At 38.0% G+C, this 22,497-nt stretch overlaps 1 protein-coding gene across 1 annotated transcript; it reads right to left on the bottom strand.

The window, feature by feature from the left end:
• Positions 1–6,770: 6,770 nt before the first annotated feature.
• Positions 6,771–21,844, bottom strand: RNASET2 (ribonuclease T2; the record flags this gene model as incomplete). Its single annotated transcript, XM_079550321.1, has 9 exons — positions 6,771–7,004; positions 9,013–9,087; positions 9,285–9,330; positions 11,417–11,530; positions 14,699–14,769; positions 15,629–15,686; positions 16,567–16,622; positions 20,115–20,181; positions 21,756–21,844. 9 exons carry the CDS (start codon positions 21,842–21,844, stop codon positions 6,771–6,773), a joined length of 810 nt encoding a protein of 269 aa, XP_079406447.1.
• Positions 21,845–22,497: the final 653 nt, after the last annotated feature.

The following is a 22,497-nucleotide window of genomic DNA, read 5'->3' as shown; positions in this document are numbered from 1 at the left end:
ATCCTTGACTAAGCGGAAATAATTTTATTGCAATTCCTTGGCTACGATGTATTAGCATTACTCTGACATTTGTACTTGACTTTTGGAAGCCAAAGCCCATGCAACCTCAGTAAAAAAGAAAAAAAAGTAGGATGAATACAGTAAAAAACTTACAGAGATGGATGGAATTGAAGTAACAAGAAACTGGAATCATAAACATTGGAATGTGTGTATCTAACTAAATGTACCTTGTGTTCCTCATGTCATTGATCTTTAAATTACTGGGAAAATTTCCACATTAAGCAAACATGACCAACTAAGCATATCAAATATTCTTTCCCCTTGCTGCTTTTTTATTTTCTGGCCAGTGTGCTAGAAGTCACTGGCTGCTGATTCAGTTCCTATTGCATTACGTAAAGTAAAGCTTCCTTTCATTCTGGTTATTACAATAGCAAAAGCTTAAAATAGATTGCGAAGAAATAGTCAATAGGAAAGACACTGCCACACTCACCACTTAATTTCACACTGACGTACGATGGCATCGTGCAGTCAGATTACCATAAAACATCAGGACTGGAAGAGATCTCATTAGAAGTTCTTATGAAGAAGGCAGTACTTTCACAGGATAACAAAGCAGCAGATTTTTTTTTTTTTCCAAAGTATCTGGTAAAATATTCTTTTCTGAAACTATGATAAATACCAACAGTTCTTGTTCATGTTATTCTTCTCTGACTGACTCTAATGAGTCTCCATTTGTCTTGTAAACTGAATACTTAATCACTGTGTTCAGAATGACATCAAGTTATTACAGAGTTCAGTATGTTTAAAGTGAAAAGCTATTAAGTGGCTGATTTGCAATCCTGCAGGGACTTCAGAATCTGTATTAAATAATACATAATTTATATTTCAGGATTACAGAATTGGCTCCATCTGGCTCTCTGCAGTTTATAAAGCAAGCTGCCTCATTAAAATTTCCAGCACTGACCACTGGTGGCCTCCAGCAGAATTCAGTCAGAGACACAAAATGCTCAAAAATGCTGCTTATCAAATTCTAAGAGGTGGCTGCAAAACTCATGTGATGAGGGAGATGCGGGGCATGAGAAGTATCAGGTCTGATCTTGGGAAACTCTGGCTCACCTGGTTTCCCCAAAAAGGCTTAGGAAGGGAGAGAGAGACTTCTGCAAGTCCACTGCCCCCAGGCAGCTTGACATGTCCCCAGTCATCCCTGGAAGGAGCCGGGTTTAGGGCTGGTCTTCTGTTGCTCGTACCAGGGTTTCAGTGGCACTGCAGAGACCAGATGCTCTGATTCCCTCCAAAACTTGAGGTATTTTTAAAATTCAGACTATAATGATATGTCCAGACCTATGGGTGATGAAATGCCCCTTTGCATAGAATGAATGCATGGAAGTCTGCCTTCATTTCCACGGGACTTAAAACCGCAACCAGATTTCAAGCTGCTTACACAGGAACAGCAGCAGAGCTGAGTAAGAAAACAGATACTACGATTTCCCTGTTTTCCCATCTGCCCAGACGGACAACACCAACTGTGCCATGTTTCTGTTTAAGTAATTACAGATATCCCAGACTGTTAATTGAGCATAACCATTTTTTAGATTAATTATTTTTTTCTTATACATTACTCTTGGTCATATGTGAGTGTAACAGCAAACCTGCTAATCAAAAAAAATGTCAAATAACAGGTGCCAAAGGGATAGGTGTGGAGGTACAGAATGGTTTGTGTTCATCTAGTTTCAACCCCCCAATCCTTTATAATGAATAACAGATTAAAAGTTATCCATCAATCTGTCTACCCTCCTCAGGTCCCTCAGTGATCCCTGAAGCCAGAATCTCTCAAAACAAAAGGGGGAAGTAAGAGAAGGAAAGGGGAAGGGAGGGAGAAGAGAAGAAAAATATTTTGCAAGCATTTTGTCCATGAGAGTTGACATTTTTTCTGCTTCAATATCTGAGTCTTCATGAATGGTTTGGCTATTTTCCGAGATCAAAGAGCACGGTTGGTCTTTCCCTGAGGATAACAAAGGGAATATAAGAGAAAACAAAATGATGTTCTGGAGATAAGAGGACTGTTTGTGTCTTGGCGCTATTTCACTATGGCAATCGTGCATTAGATCTCAGAAGTGACAGTGACAGACTGCTCACTGAAGGCCCTGCAAATTGTGCAAATGAAGTCTCTTAAGAAAAGTGGAGTTGGGAGGGTAACTGGGATAGGGCCAGCTGTGCTCTCCCTGCAGGACACCTGCACCATCAGCCTGAATATCTGTGTGCCTTGGAGATGAGTGCTGTTCCTGCTTCACCTGTCAGTTCATCAGCCTCCTTCAAAAATGCATGCCTCAGGCACCTGGTAAATATCTGAGAATCTCTGCACTGTTTTGAGCATGAGTGTGTAACAGCTGGCACTGAGAACTGACAGCACAAAAAGTTCGGAGAGACAACTTCATGATCGTAGCTTAACCCATGGAATGAGAGAGGTGGACCTGTGGAAAGTCAATCGGGTGAAAGGGAAGCACTAGTGATGGGTCAGCTCTTCCTATCCCAGGAAGCACTGTGCCTCTGCTGGAGCACAGACAACTCCCTCACCTGCAGCAGGGACCTGCAGGGGAAGAGGCCTCTCCCCAGAACTGACAGTGGCGAGCTTTGCTCAGCAGTGCTATGCAGAAGTAATCTAATGGCGGGTACCCACTGGGATGCATCAGGCTTGTTTATGGAGGTGGTAATTATTACATGGTAACTGCTGCTCTCGCTAATTTTGTTTGGGCTTCTCTTTGATTTGCATGTAGAGCACAGGTTCCTAATTGTGTGAGTTACAGAAAATTCCGTGGTGAATAATCTGTCCTTCTCCTGCATCAGGCCTCACTGAGCCTGTACACCAGAACTTGTTATCTCCAAAGCACAAGTAACCGAAACCCCTTCAGAAAAGCATTATTGATGTATATCAAGTCTGGGTGGCATAACACAGTTGTGTGTAGCAAGGAATCCTCATCTGCAGGGAAAGAAGGCATGAGATGAGCCTCATCAAGGAAGCTGCCCGAGTAGCAAGGCAGCCCAAACTCTGGAAAAATATATCATTCCTTACCACTGATTGCTCCATTACTGGGAAAGTGACTATCAAAGTCCTGACATTTTCCCCTGCATCATCAGGCAGCAATAACAACGTTAGTGGCGCCACTAACCTTCTGTGGCCTTTGCTTAATGGTGATCAAAGCCAGATTGAAGCAGAGCAAAACTGCCTGAAGCACATCCACACCAGAGCTGAGTGGTCTGAATACAAAAGGACTTCTCAAAAGCTGCCGTCTCCACTGCCAAAGCCAGCAACTGCTTTGCTGTTGCAGGCATTTGTGTTGTCCACATTTGTAGGCCCCACAGCCCTGCTGCTGTGATGTGATGGGGCCCTACTTTGTTCTGACAGACAGCAAGGGCCAGCTGAGGCAGGAATCTGTGCTGGAGCAATAGAGAGAACAGGAGCTGCCCATGGAAAGGGGAGAGCCTGTGCTCTGACCTACACGCCATGGAATACTTACACATTGTGCATAAGAGCAGACAGACAACTGGTACAAAAAAGCTAAATCCCTTTGTGGAGCTGACTAGTGTTTTAAAGCACTGAGACTGCACAAACAACTTCCCTGTTGAGATTTAGTTAAATTAATTTAATGATGCAGAAAAAAATAAAACTCATCTTCCTCAGGATGTGTTCAGTTTTCAAGGCTGACAGATTTTATTTTGGTTAAGGAAGTAAGTACCACTTTTCAGAACTGAAAGCAATTCCTGAGATTCCCAACATACTTTTGTTTACCTCTTGTACTTCAATTGTATTAGTAAAACTCTTAGAATTACATACAACCTGATGAAAAGCAATTGCCAAGGTTGGTAATTGGCTGCGAGTCATTGATAGGGATAGCCATAATCTTTGGTCTGAACTGGTGCTACCATTCATTCATCTGCTCTTTCGGTTGTCCTTAGGGAGTCCTTTGTACAGATCTCTGAAGTTGCTTGCATAAGTCAGCCAATTGTTTTGCAAAAGCCTTCCCATCATCCTAGAAGTTACACAAATGGGATTATCAATACCAAGTCACAGTAGTTGCATATTGCTAATATATAAGCTGAAATACTAAATGTATTGGACAAAGGTCTGGATGTCCCTGCTGGAGCAGGATTGAACCAGATACACCCAGGGGGTGCCTCCCAGCCTCAGCCATGCTGAGATTCTGTCTCTGATTTATTTTTAGTTCATCTTGACTTAGCCCTCATCAATCACTTTCTCATTCAGTAGCAGGATTCTTGTTCAGTGCAGCCTCCCTTTTTCCTCTCCCATTTCAAATGATACAGGTTATCCTCTAAGTTCTGGAACTTGGCAGCTCCCTCACATTGCTTGCATTTGAGCAGAAGGCCGAAAAGTATATGGAAGCTGCACTGTCTGCTCTGCTGCAGAGGTCAATAGTTTCGATTTGTCTTGATCTGCTGACCATTTTGCAAGAATCAGCTTGAACGTGTAGCATCACACTATAAAGGCTGTGTCTATGCTACTTCCTTCTGAAGCTGGTATTTGCAGCTGAAGGCTGCAATATGTAACTAATGCATTACATTTGAACTATGGAGATTTTGTACATAATATATTTTGTCTCCCTAGGCATTATTTGACGATATAAAGGAAAACAACTTATACTACAATAAAAAAAAAAAAATCAGGCTATTGACTCAAGCTTCCATTAAGTCTGTACAAGAACCAGCAATACTCCCATTGTTTCTATTTGAGCTTTTCTTCAGCTGTGAAGAGGAATTAAAATAACTAGCAACCCCAGCAACCATCCGACAGTACAGTGTACCATTACAGATTTTATATCTTTTTTCTCATGTTACCCTTGCTCCCAAGATGACAACATCTACAGATTTTGAGAAGTCAGTTGTTCTAATTGAGAACTGTGTTCATAATCAAGCTGTATTGGTGTTCTTAATTGCAAACAGACGTGATATATCATGTACAGTGCATACACAAACATATACAGAAGTTTTATAGTGTGCTCTTTACTGTTCTTACCAGAATATTACACAATTATTAATGTCAACCCCAGAGAAAATACTGGATCATCACAGCACTCCCTGAAAAATGGCCAAAAATACCAATGCACAACAGATAATTTCTGGTCTTTGAATCACCTTCCACTCAGAAACGTGTGCAAAGTTCTCACTGAATCAAGAGCAGGATTCATCCTGTTACACTTCAAAAAAGATGCAAAGGTGAATTTCAGCCAAACGAAAAGTCACTGGAAAAAAAAAAAAAAAACCACCACTCTCAAATTTAACAATCACACAGCCCTTGAAATTAGTTAACCCATAAACACTAATGTATTTAAAACAGCAGTGAGCTTATACCTCTTTACAACAAGTACCACATACTGCATCCTCTGCCTTTTCCCTTCTGAATTTGACATTTTTGATGTCAAAGATCAATTTTGAGTATTTCCACTACAACAATAATGGTGTAGGGAAAAAGAATGAAAGGATAACTTTTTTTAGTGTTGACTTTAAAGGCTGTATAACATACTCCAGATCTGTTACATTCCTTGACACAGGAAGGAAAGAAGTTTGAAAGAAAAACCCACGCTTTACTGAAGTGCTGACACACTAAAATGCAGATCATACCCCATCTCACATATTAAAAAAAAAAAAAAAAATAAAGAATTCAAATTTCTAGAGAGGACTTGAACCCTCCTTTTCTAGAGAGGACTTGGTAAAAAAATACAACCACAGTACTCTGGTATGGCAAGGTAACCACCTTAAAGGAGAGGTACAGGGACAAGCCAAGTAAATACAAATGGTTTCTAAACCTAAAACGTAAAAGATAACATAAATTTGTCCTTAACAATGCTTTTACCATTTTTGCAGTAATACACTTCTCTAACAGATGGTTCTTTGAGTCCTAATTGTCTTTCAAAGACAATTTGAGACACTTGCATCACCATAGCACTGTGTAGAGGATCTCATCTAAATCAGTCTTACTTGGAAGCATGCAACTTTGTGGCTTGTTATTGTTATGGGATTAATTGCTAATTGTTCAAATTTGTTAAACATTACGAATATTTCTAGGGTCTAATATTATTTTCCTATAAAAGCAGACAATTTAAAACCAGTCACTCTTCATGAGGGTATTAGTCACTGGGCCAAAATCAACCTATGAACAGGTGAGGCTGCAAGTACAATCTCGGGGTTCTTTTAACAGATGCCAATAAGTACATTTGTTAAAAGGTTGTCATTTTTGGGCACCTATAATCTGAGTGAGGAAAGGTTTAATGCTACAGTGCTTCTGGAGAACATATTTACACAAAGCAGACAGATCTCAAGTTCTTCCATTTTACAATATTCCCTTCAATAAATTGTCATCTCAAGCTGATAAGCATCTTTTTAAAACGAAGAATAACTTAGCTATCCTGAGTCACTGCCAAAAAAACATGTGGCTGAAGTGGCAGATTGAACTGCAAATGAAACTAAGTCATCACAGCTTATTTGAACACTGATTCAAATTACAAAATAAGCCAAGAAGTACAGACAGAGCTCTAAATCAGATTCTGATTTCATCTGTACCAGACCAGCAATTCAAGACTTAAGCCTACATAGCTGGTATTACAATGCAAACTATTTTCTTTTATAACGGCCAAAGCATTTTTTTGGTTCTTTTCCCCAAGCAGAAGTGCCCTCAGAACACCTGATACAGGCAAGGTTTTGTAATATTGCTAAGTCAAAATTGCTTTCCAAGGTATGACTTTAAGGGATTGTTGTCATTAACTTGTTTTGTTGAAGAAGTTTTTCAAGCTCTTGAGGCTCCATTTGTGATCTTGGACTTGTGAAGGATAATAGACTGGGAGAGTGTCATTGCAGACAGATAACTCCTTTGTCACAAGCTGCAAGCTGGTGTGCATTTGGCTGGATTCACCCTTTGGCTCTGTGCAGTTCCTCAGCTTCAATTCCTTGGTGAAGCAGAATTCAATCTGACCCAGTGTTTGTGCTTTTTCACTCTAGAAACATAAGAGATAAGATCAGCTTGCTACAAAGAAGAAAATAAACCTTTTTGTCAAATATATTGCCTTACCTATTGAATACAGCAGTGCTTGCTTGCACAGTTACCTTTGTAAAAATATGAAGGAGACAAGTACTGGAAGCATCCACTACAAACATCTTATAGAACAGACTTGTAGACAAGTAAACACATTCCAGTACTTTAATTCACTAACAGTTTGGGGAATGTGCATAACTAGTAAGACTTAAGAAATATCATGGGAGATTATCTTACTGTTTAGTAAACTAGCCCAGTACACAGAAGCTGCTCATCTTAGCAATGAGTGCTGGTTGAACTCTGAGCATATTAAAGGATACGTCTGACCTGAAAGGCACCTTCCACCAACTCTTTTACAGAAGGATGGGAACTGAACCAAAGAAAGCTCTCCAAAAAGAGAGAAAAAAAACCTTGGTTTTACAGGAGTTTTTACTGAAGAGAATACCAAAGTAGGCTGCCAGGATTGGTGGAAACACCACTTTCGGACTGCAGAACAGGCTAAAATAACCCACAGTGGGCATTAAAGAAATAATTCTTTGCTATAGGAATGGAGATTGGCAAAGTCACAGAGGATGCACACACAAAGTATATGTGGAAAAAAGATCTGTTATGAAACCCTTAAGAATAAACAGAAGTGACTGCATCCCTCTGCAAAGCCATTCAACTCATATTCCTTTGTTGCTTAGAGTAACATAAAAATACATTTAAAAATAATTTTAACATAAAATTCTTTTTCACATGAAGCAACTTTTAAGAATCTCAGGGCACTACTAAAGCAAATGAGCTGACAGCATAAGAGCTATTAAACTCCATCAGCAACTGTATCTTGGGAAGTTTTCATAAAACTGCTCTCTGTGTATGGGCCATAACTCTAGCAAGTGTGGTAAACTATTTTTATTGAGCTGAAATAATGAGATCCACAGAAGAGGAAGAACTATCTTGTATGGATTTCTGTTGTTGCTGGGTTTTTTTTTTTGTGGCTTTTTGGTGTGTTTGTTTTTTAAAGTAGAGTCACCTCAGAGGAAACAAATTGACAACTACGCAGCCTATCCGTATATTGTTCAGACTACTACTTCACTCCTCCAAAAGCATTCTTAGTTCAGATAATGAGAACAAGTACTTTATACTATTGCAAAGCCTATGTACTACATTCTTTGCTGTATTGCAATTCACAGTACAATCTTGGCAAGGAAAAACACAAAGAAATGGAAACATTAGACCGCAATAGCTCGAAAGGAAAAACTGAACCTATGACCATCAAAACACTGTCATACCTCTTCAGATAGGGGCTTTTGAGAACAAGCTCAGAAACGAGCCTTTAAACTGCTTTATTTCTGAATGGTTCTGTATAGCGAATAACTTCAAGCAAAACATAAGCCATTCACAGTGAATTAAAGACTGCTTTTAATGGACAGTACCCTTGTCAAGGGCAATGCATTAACTAGCTCCTTTCAGCTCATTCTTACTGGATCTGCTGATTTGTTATATGGCAGTTATGCTTCAGCAACAGCAGGAGAAAATACTCATATAAAGTTTACCTCTAGTCTAATGAGTACAGCATTCTGTAAGAGGTGCCTGTAGAAAGTTTAAGGCAAATAGGGCTTAAAAACCCACAACTCCCAGTGTCTGAGTACCTACACTAAGAACAAAGCTATGGCATGAAGAATGGTCACTTCCCTCCATTAACAATATTTCTGTGTTAAGAAATGGATATATATCAACAGTAACATAAGCTGAGCTCAGTGGTGCTAGGATGCAGGTAATGTTTTTGTGTACTCAATTCTAGGAACTGAGCAACACCCAATTTCCAAGGAGCTGCACGCACAAGGAACACTCCGTGCTTTGCTGTGCTGCAGATTTTTCATTATTTTTACTCTTTTAAATTTTTGATAAAAATGTGTTTGTTCAGATGTTATTATTTTGTGGGCTTTTGTGTGGTTGTGTTTGGTTTTATCTATTTATTTCGTTACCTCTTCTGGAGGAAGACATTGGATCTTTGGTGTAACACCATAAAGTTTTGTAAGCACTTCCTTTATATCAGCCATCTGAAAAATTTAAAAGCTTGTAAAAATTAATAAGTCACTTCCACATTTTCCAACAGTAAGTTTGCAAAAAGTTTAAGATGAAGCACAACTTTAAATATAACACATGCAATTAAAGATCATTTACTCTTTAGAAATAATTTGACTTTTGCTGGAAGTATACACATGTGATGCTGCATTTATAAAAGGTCCTTTCTTACCTGGTAGTATGTACTGCCTGGCTTTATCCCAGCTTTCAGGAGAAAACTAAAGGAAAGACAAAACATTTCCATGGTTCTTGTATAGAAATATAACTTCACAAGCATTAGGTAAATTAATAATGTCAGTGACAACTTAAAATTATGTTGAGCAAGGAAAACTTGTCTTCCATCCTTTGCCAGGCCAAGGGAAGGTGTCCTTTTCTTAAAAGCAACTTCCCATTAACGAAGCAGGGTCAGCAAGAACCCACTGTTATACTTTACTCTGAGAAGCCAGGAGAGAGACAAGCCTTCAGAAAACAAACAAAAAAGACTATGTTACTATCATTTGCTGGATCTCCAGATTGCACTGCTGAGAGCTAACATGGCACCCTTCCCTTACATCAAGGGCACACTAACTCATGTGCTCTGGCCACTAGGATACAGAATCTGGATCAACACTGATGTCAGGTTACTTACAAAGTGATTTTTAGAAATGCTTTGATGTTTTTTAACAGGACAGCTGTTCATATAAGAGCAACAAGGTAATTCTCAACAACCTTTGGCTTAAATACACTTTCCTTTAGATTCAGTCCTGAGTGAAGTTCACACTTTCAGTTGCTAGCAAACCTCAGAACCCAACAGGTGCTGAGCCTTAGAATACCAGCTTCTTTGCTTCTTCATCAGTACGTGGAAATGTTCAGCATCTCTTCGGATGATGAGCGCTAATAATGCTTAGCCCTTCCAAGGTCAAGTTCTGCACCAGGGAGATCTTGCCCAACTGTGTAAGGGTCTACTTGCTAATGAAAACACAATGTTCTATCATCACTTTACAGGAGCCTGTATGATATCCTCTTAATATTAAGATCTTTTTAAGGGAACTCATAATCATTCTAACACTACTTTTCCCTCCTAAAAGCATAAATGAAGTAATGAGAACATTAGCAATCATTTTCCAGCAAAGATGAAATTAATTATGTGGGTGCTTTGTTCCCTCCCTCAGTGAGGAGTATGCTATGAGCAATTAACTTCAAGATGTTACAATCTTAATTTTTTTTCACTACACATGCTGATTTAGAGCCACAGTCGGTCATTGTGCCATCTGTAAGATGTTCTAGTCACACAGCTACTTAGGCAGTTGGTTTATCAGTTACTGTTAATTTTAACATTAAATACAACATGCACTGTGCTTAGAAAAGCATGATTAAGTTTTACAAGACACCTGCAAAAACATGAGTGGGATGAAAAAAAGATTTCCTTTGTGCGTATGCAAAGTAAATAAGACTATTAAACAGATTGCTTGAACAACACACTCAGAAAATATGAACCAGATTTTTTTAAAAAATACATATACATTTCTAAATACAAAAGGAGAATTCTTCTCATCTCCCAGATAAAGTCTTCCAACACAAAGAGATTTTTCATGATCAACAAGCCCAAGTTAAATGTTTTCCCACCCATAATAAGCATTGACCAGGGTAGGACTTCTGATATTCATTTGTAGCCATGATATGTTCATACAGTGCTTGGACAAGTTCCAACATTTCTATCATGGTAGTGTATCTACAATTGCAAAGTGCTTTGGAACCACTAGGAGAAATCAGTTCTTAGCACAAAGCAAGAATGTCAGATGGTGGTTACTTCTGAAAGGAAAGCTGAGAGCTGTACATGCCAACTGAAGACTGCACTTCTGAACAGCCTTCCTTGCTGTTATTTCTCAGCACCTTCCCAGGATGTTCTGCACAAGTTTGTCTGCAGCTTGCCTTTTCCTCTCAGCATAAAAACTGTACTTCCTAAACACAACCAAGTGTTTAGGTATCAGTACAACTCAGAGATCTGGAGCTTTTGACACTTGATTTAGAAGTTACAAGTCTCACAGTTTTTGTTAGTGAGATACAGCTGATATAGCTTCTCAAAGTTCAACAGCTTGTGTTAGAAGGTGACTATGAAACGAAGCATGCTGCCTTACGAGACTGAAATGACCAGAGACATGTTTCTCAAAGCAGAAAACCCCTCTTCTACACTCCAGTACTTTCTACACTCCAGTACTAAAAGTTATTTATGCCATGAGATTTTTAGACTCTTTTCTTAAATTAGATCTTAACTTCATAGAAACTGTCTGAAGTAAGAGCAGACCACAGAGTTCATTAACATACCCATTAAGGTCAACACGCTGGTAGAGTTCCAGGGTTTTACTAAAATATTTCTTCTGAGAATCTAGAATCAGAAGTGAGGCTGCACAAGTGCCATGCTTCTCCCACTCGTGTTTCCTATAGGAAGAAATCAAAAGTCAAGTTCTATAAAATATTATTTACAGCAACATTTATTTCTTTTAGTAGAAGCACTTTTCAAGAGCTTTTGAACCTGTAAGGATAGTGAGAGAAAAGCTAAAGCCCCTCATTGTGGTTTGTAACATCAGGCTAAGGAAGAATTCTTCTGGACGGTAAGCCACATTAGCAATGTATAAATGAGCTGTCCTCAATACTGGCAGCTGCAAGAGAAAAAGTTTTCAAATAAAAGAGATGCAAAAGAGAAAGGAAATGATGGTATGGTGGCTTAGACAATAGCATGGACTTGGGACATTCCAGATTAGTATTGTGTTTTGCTATACGTTATGTATATGAATTTGTCTTAACGTCACTTAGTAATGGTTCTGCTCTCTACCTGTTTCTTTTCGCATAATTTCATTTTTGCAGCACAGTGACATTGAAAAAAAAAAAACATGATGCAGATATAGCTAACTCTGACCATTCAGCACAGGCATGTGAAGTGTTAAAGTGGAAGAGAGTTTAACAAGTTGCAGGAAAAAAAGGAATGATAAACCATTTGTTTAGAAATTGAAAGAACATCTCATAATGCTATTCACTGAGACTTATCCTTCACATAGGCCACAATTAGACAAGGTCCTTGTGCTGAGCCTTAGCTGGGTGGCACATGGATACAGAACATGGCCACCTGTGTTTGTGAAGGTCATCCTCCCTTCTGTACCTCCTCATATTCATAAGATAAGCAGTATCACAGAGAACATGTTAGCCATCAACAACTTTAACATTGTTTTCTTCGTAGGACACAAGTACTTCCACAGTACTTGGGGGTACAGCATTAGATTGGGTTCCACAATATAATTTGTCCTTCTTCACCATTTTCTTGATGGTGCTCTTAAGATACAAATACCACACTGACATACCTAACAGTTAAGTTCTACAAATGGAGTCTTAAGTGGCAGCAAAAACACAAAGGAATGAAATTGATAAACTCTCTTATGTGATAAAAAAAATGCTAAACATTAAGATTTTTTAAAATATAACAAGGACAGAGCTCCCCAAGCTCAGTATCTGAGATATGCAGCCCACTGGGCACATGTCAGATGAGTCCAAGAACTGCAGAAATCACCCAGCTTGAAAACTGGTAAGAACCCACATCTGCAAGAACTGCCCACAGAATGTTTAAGATGAGGGATACCCACCTGTCCTGGGTAAGCACAGATCCCTTCTGCTATGCTGATCCTGAAGGGAATTCTCTTGGCTTAGAAATTTTTATTTTGTTCAAAAAAATGTCTAAAACTTCCCCAAGAAGTGGGTTTTCAGGTAGTAAATTTTGAGATGCAAAGTATACATCCTGTTACAAGGCATTCTATTGTATCCTATTCACACTACTTTGTAACAAAGGCCATAGTTCACTAGTAAACAAGGTGAACAAAGATGCACAGTTATTCTTACAGAGGCATCTACAGCCATTCTTTAATCCCCCTGAAGAATCTTTATCTCCTCCTTTAAGCCAGAAATAACTAAGAGGTAAGTACAGGAAGAAACACAGTAAGCAATTAGGGCAGTCTTGGAAAAACCCCAATATGATATGCTAAGATACTTAACCATTTTGCTTGTTGCTGCTTCTGTTCCTTACCTAAGGTGCCTTGAAGTCTACAATGAAAAATCTTAATTTTATTTTCAGATTCTCATTTCAGTCATTTATTTTATACTAGACATTTTAAAAAAATTGAAGTGAACACACTATTTTAACTGAATTAAGACATACAGCAAGGTCTTACTGGCCTCCAACGAGCTTAACACTTGCATTTATAAAATCTGCAATTAGAATTGCCAATTAAAGTGTGCTTGTTACCTTACTGAGAGGGAGTGCATTACTTTGTCAATCAAAATACTAGTTACAGTGTTCTAACTTAACTTTCAGATTATTTTTATACTAATGATAACAAGAGATAAATACTGTTTGCTAGCCTCGAACAGAAACAAAAAAGACTTTATATCTGTTCATACCTGCTGCCTATTAAGGTATCTGTGTTAGAACAGGTGAGCATTCAGGACATGGGAGGGAATAGATTGAGGACACATTTTTCTTATTCCCTTAACAGTTTAACTTGGCATAAATTTGCGATGCCATTGAAATAGACAGCCATACTCTCCCCAGCACAGCACAAGGAGAAGAGTACAGAGAAGCACGATCACTTTTCTGGAGGGACAGTTTTGACATTCAGACTGATGTAAGACACTTCTAAGACCATTTTAAGACTTGGAGGACAAAGATCTTCTGTAGAGTGAGGATATTAAAAGAGACTCCCATTCCCTTCAAAGATCTGCCCTAGTGACTCAGGGAGGAAGTAATCTAAATGAAAGTCCCAGAGGTAATTACAGTTGAAAAAAGCAGGAGGCAGCGGCATTTAAAGCTACATTTATCTGATGTTATTATCTTCACAGTAGATCTGGCAGAAACAAATCACATCAAATTGCCAGTGATTTTAGTTTAATAATACATTCAAACTACTGAAGCCTGTGCAGTCTCAAACATCTATACCACTCTTCAGTCCATGCACCTGGTGATATAGAAGCAAAGAGGAACCAGAAAAGAAGGAAAATACACATAGTAACATTGTCAGGAGAGATCAAAGTCTCCTTCTCCCTTCCCTTATGCAGGTTGATCTCTAAACAAACGCTAAGTTGATCTGATTTTAGGCTGCTAGAAAAGTAAACAGAAGTCTGAAGAGAAATGGCTAGGACCACCCAATGCAAATTATTTTTCCATTTCCACCCTCTGTTCAGAAATACCAAAAGGAAAGCAGAGAAGCTAGCAAGGAAATGATCCGAAAACTGCTCTTGCAGCTAGTTCTGACATCCCTACAACACAACCACAGTGCAAGATTTAAATATCAGCTGCAGATGCATCTCTTCCCAGAATAAAAAGGGAACAAACATTCTACCGCTCACTTTTAGCAAGGTTTGCTTCAAAACCTTTGCCTTAGCTCCCTCTTCAGAACCTGCTATATTAAGAAAACTGAGGGGCGGTTTACATGTACCACTTTCAGCGGTTTCCTGGATGCTGCCTCTCATGCATAACACCTTCTCTGAAAGATAATTAACCCAGATTGACTTTTTTCCATAAAATAATATCCAAAGTTGTTGTTTAGTTTTGTCTGTACTCACCAGAAGTGGGTGCAATTCAGAGACGAATGAATCACATCAGGCCAATAGCGTCTCATGTCTGACATAAGATCCTACGAAATAACAGTTTCTTAATAAACTTACCTGCTGAGTTTAAAAGCTATTTCTAACAAAATCAACATAAATAGGTATTTTCTTCTAAAACTGAGGCCTTATCTTTCAGCATCACTGAGAAACTTCATCTGCAGAAAAAGAGGTCCTTTCTCCCACTTATTCTTGAAATGCTGTTGGAGGTAGTAACGGGCAGATGCAAATACCTTAGTAACATCCAAATACATTAGTACAGACTAGTAAGATTTTCTTTCAGCTGTTCCTTCAGAAATTGCTCAACCACAGAGCTTTTCTTCATCACATGATCAAGTTCCCCACTCCTATGTAGAAAACATCTGGAAGAGGCTGCGGAGTCTTTCTCCTTGAAGATACACCAAGGCTGCCTAGACAAACTGCAGTAGGTGTCTCTGCTTGAGCAAGGTGGGGTTGGACCTCATGCTCTTTAGAGATCCCTTCTAACCTGTTCTGTAACTCAGATGTAGATATTTTTAATAAATTAACACATTAAAAAAATACACAACAAAAAAATCATGACCTGACTGTAACCTCTTTTTCACAAATACTGGTTATCATTGGAAATTCAGTGCCTATTTTCCCTAGATGTTTTCTTGCTACAGAGGAAGTGGCTTAACAAGTTCAACCACATGTCCACAAAACCAGGTATGAACAGCTGCTACTGATCACATGCACTGTCACTTCAAGCAGTATCAGAAGCACTTGATCAACTGCTGGAGTCATACCTCTCAGCAAACTACAATCACAGATTTTGAGCTACACATTTCGCACATAAGAAGCACAAAAACACTGAGCTGTTTGGATGACGCTTTTTTGTATGTTTGTTTTTTTTTTTAAAATAAATACCTTAATCTCTGTGATGTTGAAATGCCACGTCCTATTACATTCTTCACCTTTGTCAGGCCTAAAAAAGCAAAATCAAAGTGAAAAAAGATATTAGCTATTACTAAAGCTGGGAGATAGAGTCTCAATTTTAAATATGAGAGATTATAGTTATAAACTTGCAAAATACAAGTTGTCCATCAGCATTTATGAAGTTTTGCAAGTAAAAATCCAGTACACTAATTATGGCTAAAACATTTCCCATGTAGAGGCTCTTAATTAGGCCCTACAATTCATCACAATGTGTAATAATGTACAGAGGAAGTACTGATATAGGAACTGTCTTGTTAGAATTGTGCACATCATGCCACTGATAACAATGAGCACCCCAACCACTGCATTAAGTGACAATTGAGCAAGTATTATAAGACAGTCATTGGAAATCTATATTTAATGCTGTCCATCCTCCCAGGACATGCGGTTTACTAACTTCCCATAGAGAATATTTCCATTTGTCATGAAAACCTCCTAATTGCTGTCATTGACACCAATGTTATGTAGCTGATTCCTTTGAAGCAAATTAGTTTTTTCCAGACTTTCACAATATTTGTGCTCAGTTAAGATATTTACAAGCTGTCACGAGTCACTAACGAAATCTTTGTACTCAGGAAGAAAGAGGGGAAGCCATTACTTCCCTTTCTCTTTGAGAACAGTGGTGATTTTATAAAGACAAAAGTAAACAAGAAGCTCACATGAAAAGATTTCTGTAGCTCAGTGACTCACAGGATATACAGGAACACACACCAGTTTTATATCAGAGCAGATTTTGAATTTCCAATGAAAGAAAAGCTTTTTTTTGAAGCAATCATAAAACAGAATGAATTGAAAAAAAAAAAGCCCTAAACTTTTTGGTATGAAAATTTTTCTTTCCAGATTGAAATTAAAACAATCTACAACGATACCACAGTCCATGAATTGTCCAGTAGTCTGGAGGGTCTTGACAATCATTAGCACTCATCTGTAGAAAACAAAAATACAAAATATTTGTTGTATGTTACCAGAGATAATAGCTTAGAACAAGAAACAAAGCACATTCACTGGTGGACCAAAGCACTAGAGATACAAGAGATTCTGCTTGTTCAAATCAGTGATTCCAGGTACATGAAGCTGTGATAGTTGCCTGTTGACCACAGCTGAAGTTTTGAAACAGACCAAGAGAACACCAGGGTATCCCCACAGGCAGCAGTAACAGAAGACAAAAGGACAGATTCTGAGCTAATAGGAAGATCCATGCTAAATGAATGAGTTAGCCCTACATTTATCCTATATTGTAGGTGGCATTTTTCATTACTTTTCTTATCACCAGATCCTTCTAAGAGGTGCAAAGTCATCAAAATAAAAAATATAAACATAAGCTGTAATACTGGACAAGCACACAACCATCTTTAAAAGTCCAGGAGTAGCCTTGTTAGTATAATGAAAAGGAAAAACACTAGGAGTAGATAAAAAGTGCTTATTTCAAGTAAAATAATTAGAAAGTATTCTTAAGCTATTTTGAGTAAAGGGAAGAGAGCAAAGAGCAAAGACAATGTACATTCCTACCGAGGTTTCCAGTCAAGATTTTTGCTAATACAGGAGAAATATTCTGCACATTAACTATTATTTAGAGCAGAATACATATTTCTGAGCACAAATAAAAAGTTTTTACAGTCATTTTGTGATGTATGAAATGACCATGTTTTCCCTGATTACCCTGCTTAATAATTAGGTCTCTCTTTGGTAAACAATTTTCTTTAATAACAACCTCCTCAGATTTTCTTCCTCCAAAATATCATCTTTTCAGCTCTGCGTTGCCCATTCTGCCTTAATTATGCCACAAATGCCTTTCACATGATGCAGAAGCTAGAGTGGAGTATAGAGAAACACAGAGACAGACCTGTAATCTCACTAATTGCCTTCTACATGCCACAAGCCAGCAGCAGCAGCAAAACTGTAGGCCGTGCAGGACTTTCTTACAAACGCACACTGGAAACATTAATGAGACTGCTCCTGTCCAAACAAGCTTTGAGGAGTTGAAAGAGCTCAGCTAACCAGCCCAAGATGCAGGAAGTTAATGACCAGTGACTAAACATCCCCTGAAAAGGAGACTGACAGATAACAATCTTGCTCAGCTGGGCACAAGAACAGCCCCATTGTGCTCCTTGTCCAATTTTTAAACCACAGTTCCCAAATGCCACTGCAATTTTCAGTTCAAGTTAGCTGACACAACCAGGGCTTCGGCTCAGACCCAGGACTTGTGCTGTTTCTATCTGAAATAGCATTCTGAGGTCAGAAGGAAAGCTAAAGAGTCAAACTGTGGTCAGACAGCCAACATTTGAAGTCTCCCAGGACCAAACTGGGTGCCCCAAGTAACTCAGAACAGCTGAGTAACAGAGCACCGAAAGTCAACAGCTTATTTCCAGCAAGTAAAAGCCTCTTCAAGCTGCACAGCGCTGAAACACAGCAGACTGAAGAGATGAATAAAGATCTGGCATCATTTTACCTTTAGGTCTGTGAAACACCTGGACTTGCTCTCCCTAATCATGGTGCTAACCCAGCTAGCAGTTTCTTCTACACATTTCCCAAAGTTGGTGTTGCACTGCAGGCCTGCAGCACAGTGTGCCCACTGCCACCTGTAACACATTAGGTCACATGCTGCACTCATCAGATGGCTTCTTCACCCTCCTCTCTAGTTCTGACCATGGTAATTTTCCAATTTTTTTTTTTTTTAAATCAATATTGTAAAATGGGAAAACACCAGCATGTGTATAGTAAAAGAGATCACAGCAGGGTTTAGTATCCATTTCTTCATTTTTCCTATTCTATCCAGAACAGGAACCAAATTGCATACATACTTGCATCAGATTTTCTCTATTTCACAAGGGAAAAACCCACAAAAGTTATTCGTTTTTTTACAATCTCCAAGATGAAAAACCTGCAATCATAACATTTACCTTCATAAGTTCTCGAATTAAAGATGTGTCCAACTCCACAAAAAGGGAGGGCAAGCCCCCTTATTTTCCCTTCTGCAGCTCCTACTTCCATCTAACAAAATTCACACTGATTTCTGAACAGAAAATTTACGTTGAGCCTTACCACAGCATTTTTCTAAAACAGTACTTTCCAGCTTAATTGTGCAGAACACACTCAGTATTAAAACAAGAGCTGAGCACAGTTACGTACAGATTAAAGCACAGGAAGAGCTGAGAGAGGTACATTCACAAATTTTTGTTATGATGAACCACGTCCACTACATTTGCAAAAAAAGGCTTTGCAGGACTTCAAATACCTGAAACATTTTCCACACACAAATATACAGAATAGGTAGGCATTAAGATGCACACGTGTCAAGAACACATTATGTACTAAAGCCCTCACCTGTAATCAAATTCCTTTGCACAAGATACATCAACTCATAAGTGTTTGCACAACATACTGTAACAAAGCAGTTTTTAACTTAAACAATAACACTTGCAGTTTGGTTTGCCCAGCTATCATTTTTCCTTTTAATATCATGTCAGCAGTTTTAACTTAACACAGCAATCGCATCTAAATAACTGAAGATGCAGAATAATCTATTTCTTTACATTCAAAGCTGAATTTGGGAACCTCCCAAGTTAACATACAATCTGAACAAAAAAGAAAGCACTTATAGGAGTAGAGTTGGTATCTCCCTTTTTCCTATGACTCAGGCAGGTGAAACTAGACAAAAATGTTGTTTCATATGATTTTAACTTCAGTTTTCTGATCTCCCTCAAAAAAAAAAGAAGACTAAACAACCAACTTACTGGCCACTCCTTGGTCTCAGCTAAATACAGCTAAATTTTTGTATTGGTATCTCCCCCACACATTTATCATAAGCATATCCCATTCTCCACAGAAGTTTTTGACGGCAAGTTTTGCTGTTACTACTTTTATACAGGATTTACAGCAGGGCAGGGTTCATTTATTTTTTTTTTGTTTCCATCCCCCAAATACAGAAATGCTCAAAGACACTTGCCATAACAGCTTTATACAGGGCCCCCTTTTTCCAGATAGAATTTGTATTTGATGAGTTATCGAAACTTTGAAGCCAACATTTTAAAGCTAAACCTCAACATGCAAGACAGTTCAAGTGCTAACCAGCAGTCTTCAGGCAGACAAAGCATGGAAGTCTGCTTACACAGTCTAGCAAAAGTCCAAGGTTAAGTTGAGGACTAACAAAACACGTGACAAGCAATTAAGGCTTAGTGTACAGCACGTCCCACATTAACTATTACATTTGAAGTGCACACACCACAATCCATCATGTTTAGTGGTACCCCAGAGTACAGAAAAAATTGCAGAAGTTGCACCAAGATCAGCCAGTACCCTTATTAAAATGCAAGTTTGCAAGCAAGATTAAATACTCAATGGGCTTTACTAATTCTCTTTTCAAAGATTTATTGTCTAAGGCTCCCTTTGTCCAGATAAAAGAAAAAACAAATCTCACCTTGCATACAGTCACTGGCCAGTGGTGAGCAAGATACAGCTTTTTCCAGGTGTGAGAATGGCTATCACTGTAGAAAGAAGAACAAAACTATTTTTTCCTCAAGTATTTTAAGAACACCACCTCCAGCCAGGAGCACAATACCAGCAATTTACAGAGGTTACATGCTGACTTCAGTGCTGTATAACTTCTACTGCAATATTTAACGCTCCAAACACTGTAGGATCAAACAGTAACAAATTACATAAAAACATATTTAGAAACCTCACTGTTAAACACATCTGCATACTAGCTTGATAAGCTTCCCTTTTATTAAGATATAGAGGATAAGTTTTGCTTCACATTTTGGAAAATATCCACTGGCAAGCTTTTACAACACCAGCAAAAAAAGATACTTGCTTAGGACATTATTAATCTTGTAATTCTGATTGATGCTTTCAACTGAAAAGAAAGTATACAGCCTTGGAAATGTAAGTACTCCTCTGAAAAACAAACTACAGATAACCACGAACAATGCAGTTGATGCTGCGAGAGGTGTAATTTCAACCAAGTGTCACCATGCTGTCAAACAACATAAAACTTAGAACTAAAAAAAGTAAGAATTACAAGAAGTAACGTAAGGGTTTATTGTTTTACACACAAACACTACATTTTTTTAAGTACTTAACTATATAATTTCAAAACATTTTAGAAGTTAACAAGTTGTGACACTACTATGTTTACCTAGGGAAGATCTATAGAAGGAATACTATCACTTTCTTTCACAAAAACACTTGTGTTTCAAAGCTTCCTGATAAAGAGGTACATAATTTAGAGAGACTTAAGTACTATCTGAATCCTACATGAAGAAAAAAGTTTACAAGCTTTCTTTAAAAAGTGATGGAAGAGTAAATCATATTTTAGACATTTTTACAGAAGATTCTTTTTTTCCAGTAAATCTAAATTGACACCCTGGCTAAACACCTCTTGCTTCAGACATTACAAGATAAGAAAAGCTATAAAGCAACTATACTACATAATAAAACCTCAAGTGAAAAAAAAAGACAACACTGCAATTTGCACAAGCTGATAGCATTACAAGCAGAACTGTCAAAATAAATTGTTATTCCCTGGAAGCTAACATCCATATCTCCTTTGCTTATACATGCTAAGGGTGCTATAGAAAAAGTTCCATGAGAAAGCTATTTCTCAGCTCGAGTAGAGATGCTTTCACATTACATCACTTGCCAGGTTTTTTTTTCTCTGGTTTTGTGAGCTCATAATAGCCACATTTTCTCTTATGCATTCACATGCATGTGTGGTTTTACACAATTTATCTAAATAGCTCCAGAAAAAAGTCAGACATAGCACCACTGAAAGTTATTAATACTTTTATCTAGTCTTCACTGCTACAGAGGAAACCTGAATAAAACAATTCCCTAACACTGTAGAATATTAATTTTCCTACACAAATTAAAAAAAAAAGTCCTAGCTTAGAAAAATAAATATCATCTTTCACCTGTATTTAAAATAACCGAGCTTCTGAGATGAAACATAGCAAAGTAGTTCTCATAAAACACCTTCTGGCTAATGACAGATAAGAACAATGATTTAGATTATTTAAGCAGTATTTTTTTGAGTCACCTGTTTTAAATCACAGCTTACCTCTGAGGGAATTTATCTGAAGTACACCAACAACACAGTGCCATAGAAAAACAGCCCAATATCCAATAGTGCAATTTAACAGGCTTCATCTTGCTAATCAAGTAGCTGTAAAAGAAAGAGAAAGTATTAAAAGGAGAAATCTGTTACTTTTCTGTTGTTTTACATCAGAAGTGTAGAAACAGAAAAACACAAGTACCTTAAGAACAGTACACAATGTAAATTCTATGCTATAGACTTACTGCGAGATTAAGATTAGGGTCTCTTTTAATGCTGTGCTAGACTTCCCAGCTTATATAATAATTTCCATATAATAATTTTTTTAAAACTTGTACACAGTACAAATAGAGCCACTCCCCAATTAAGAAGGATACTTATGGTCTCTATACCAGAACATAATCAACTTACATTCTCAAAGTAACTCATTAAAGAAACTCTGAAGCTAACATCAAACATTTACAGTGGATTACCCAAGGCTGACATTAGAAAAACCACAGGAAATGAAGTATGATGTTCAAGAAGGCAATTGCCTGTAAATAAAGACAGGCTACTATAAAGCTATAATCAGATAATAATAGCAGAAGAGCAAAGCCTTTGGATACAGCAAATGAGAACAAGCCCAAATGCAACAGCCATGGATACAGCAATAAGAAAAAGAATTACTTATCTTTAGACAGCCTCAAGTAGACAGAGAACTCCAGCAAGAGACACCTTCACCTCCACTGCCAATACCTAAATGAGGTCT

This window comes from Tetrao urogallus, assembly GCF_951394365.1.
Source record: "Tetrao urogallus genome assembly, chromosome: 2".
NCBI classification, from domain to species: Eukaryota; Metazoa; Chordata; class Aves; order Galliformes; family Phasianidae; genus Tetrao; species Tetrao urogallus.
Note: the sequence above shows the minus strand (reverse complement) of the source record. Positions and strands in the feature narration are given on the sequence as shown.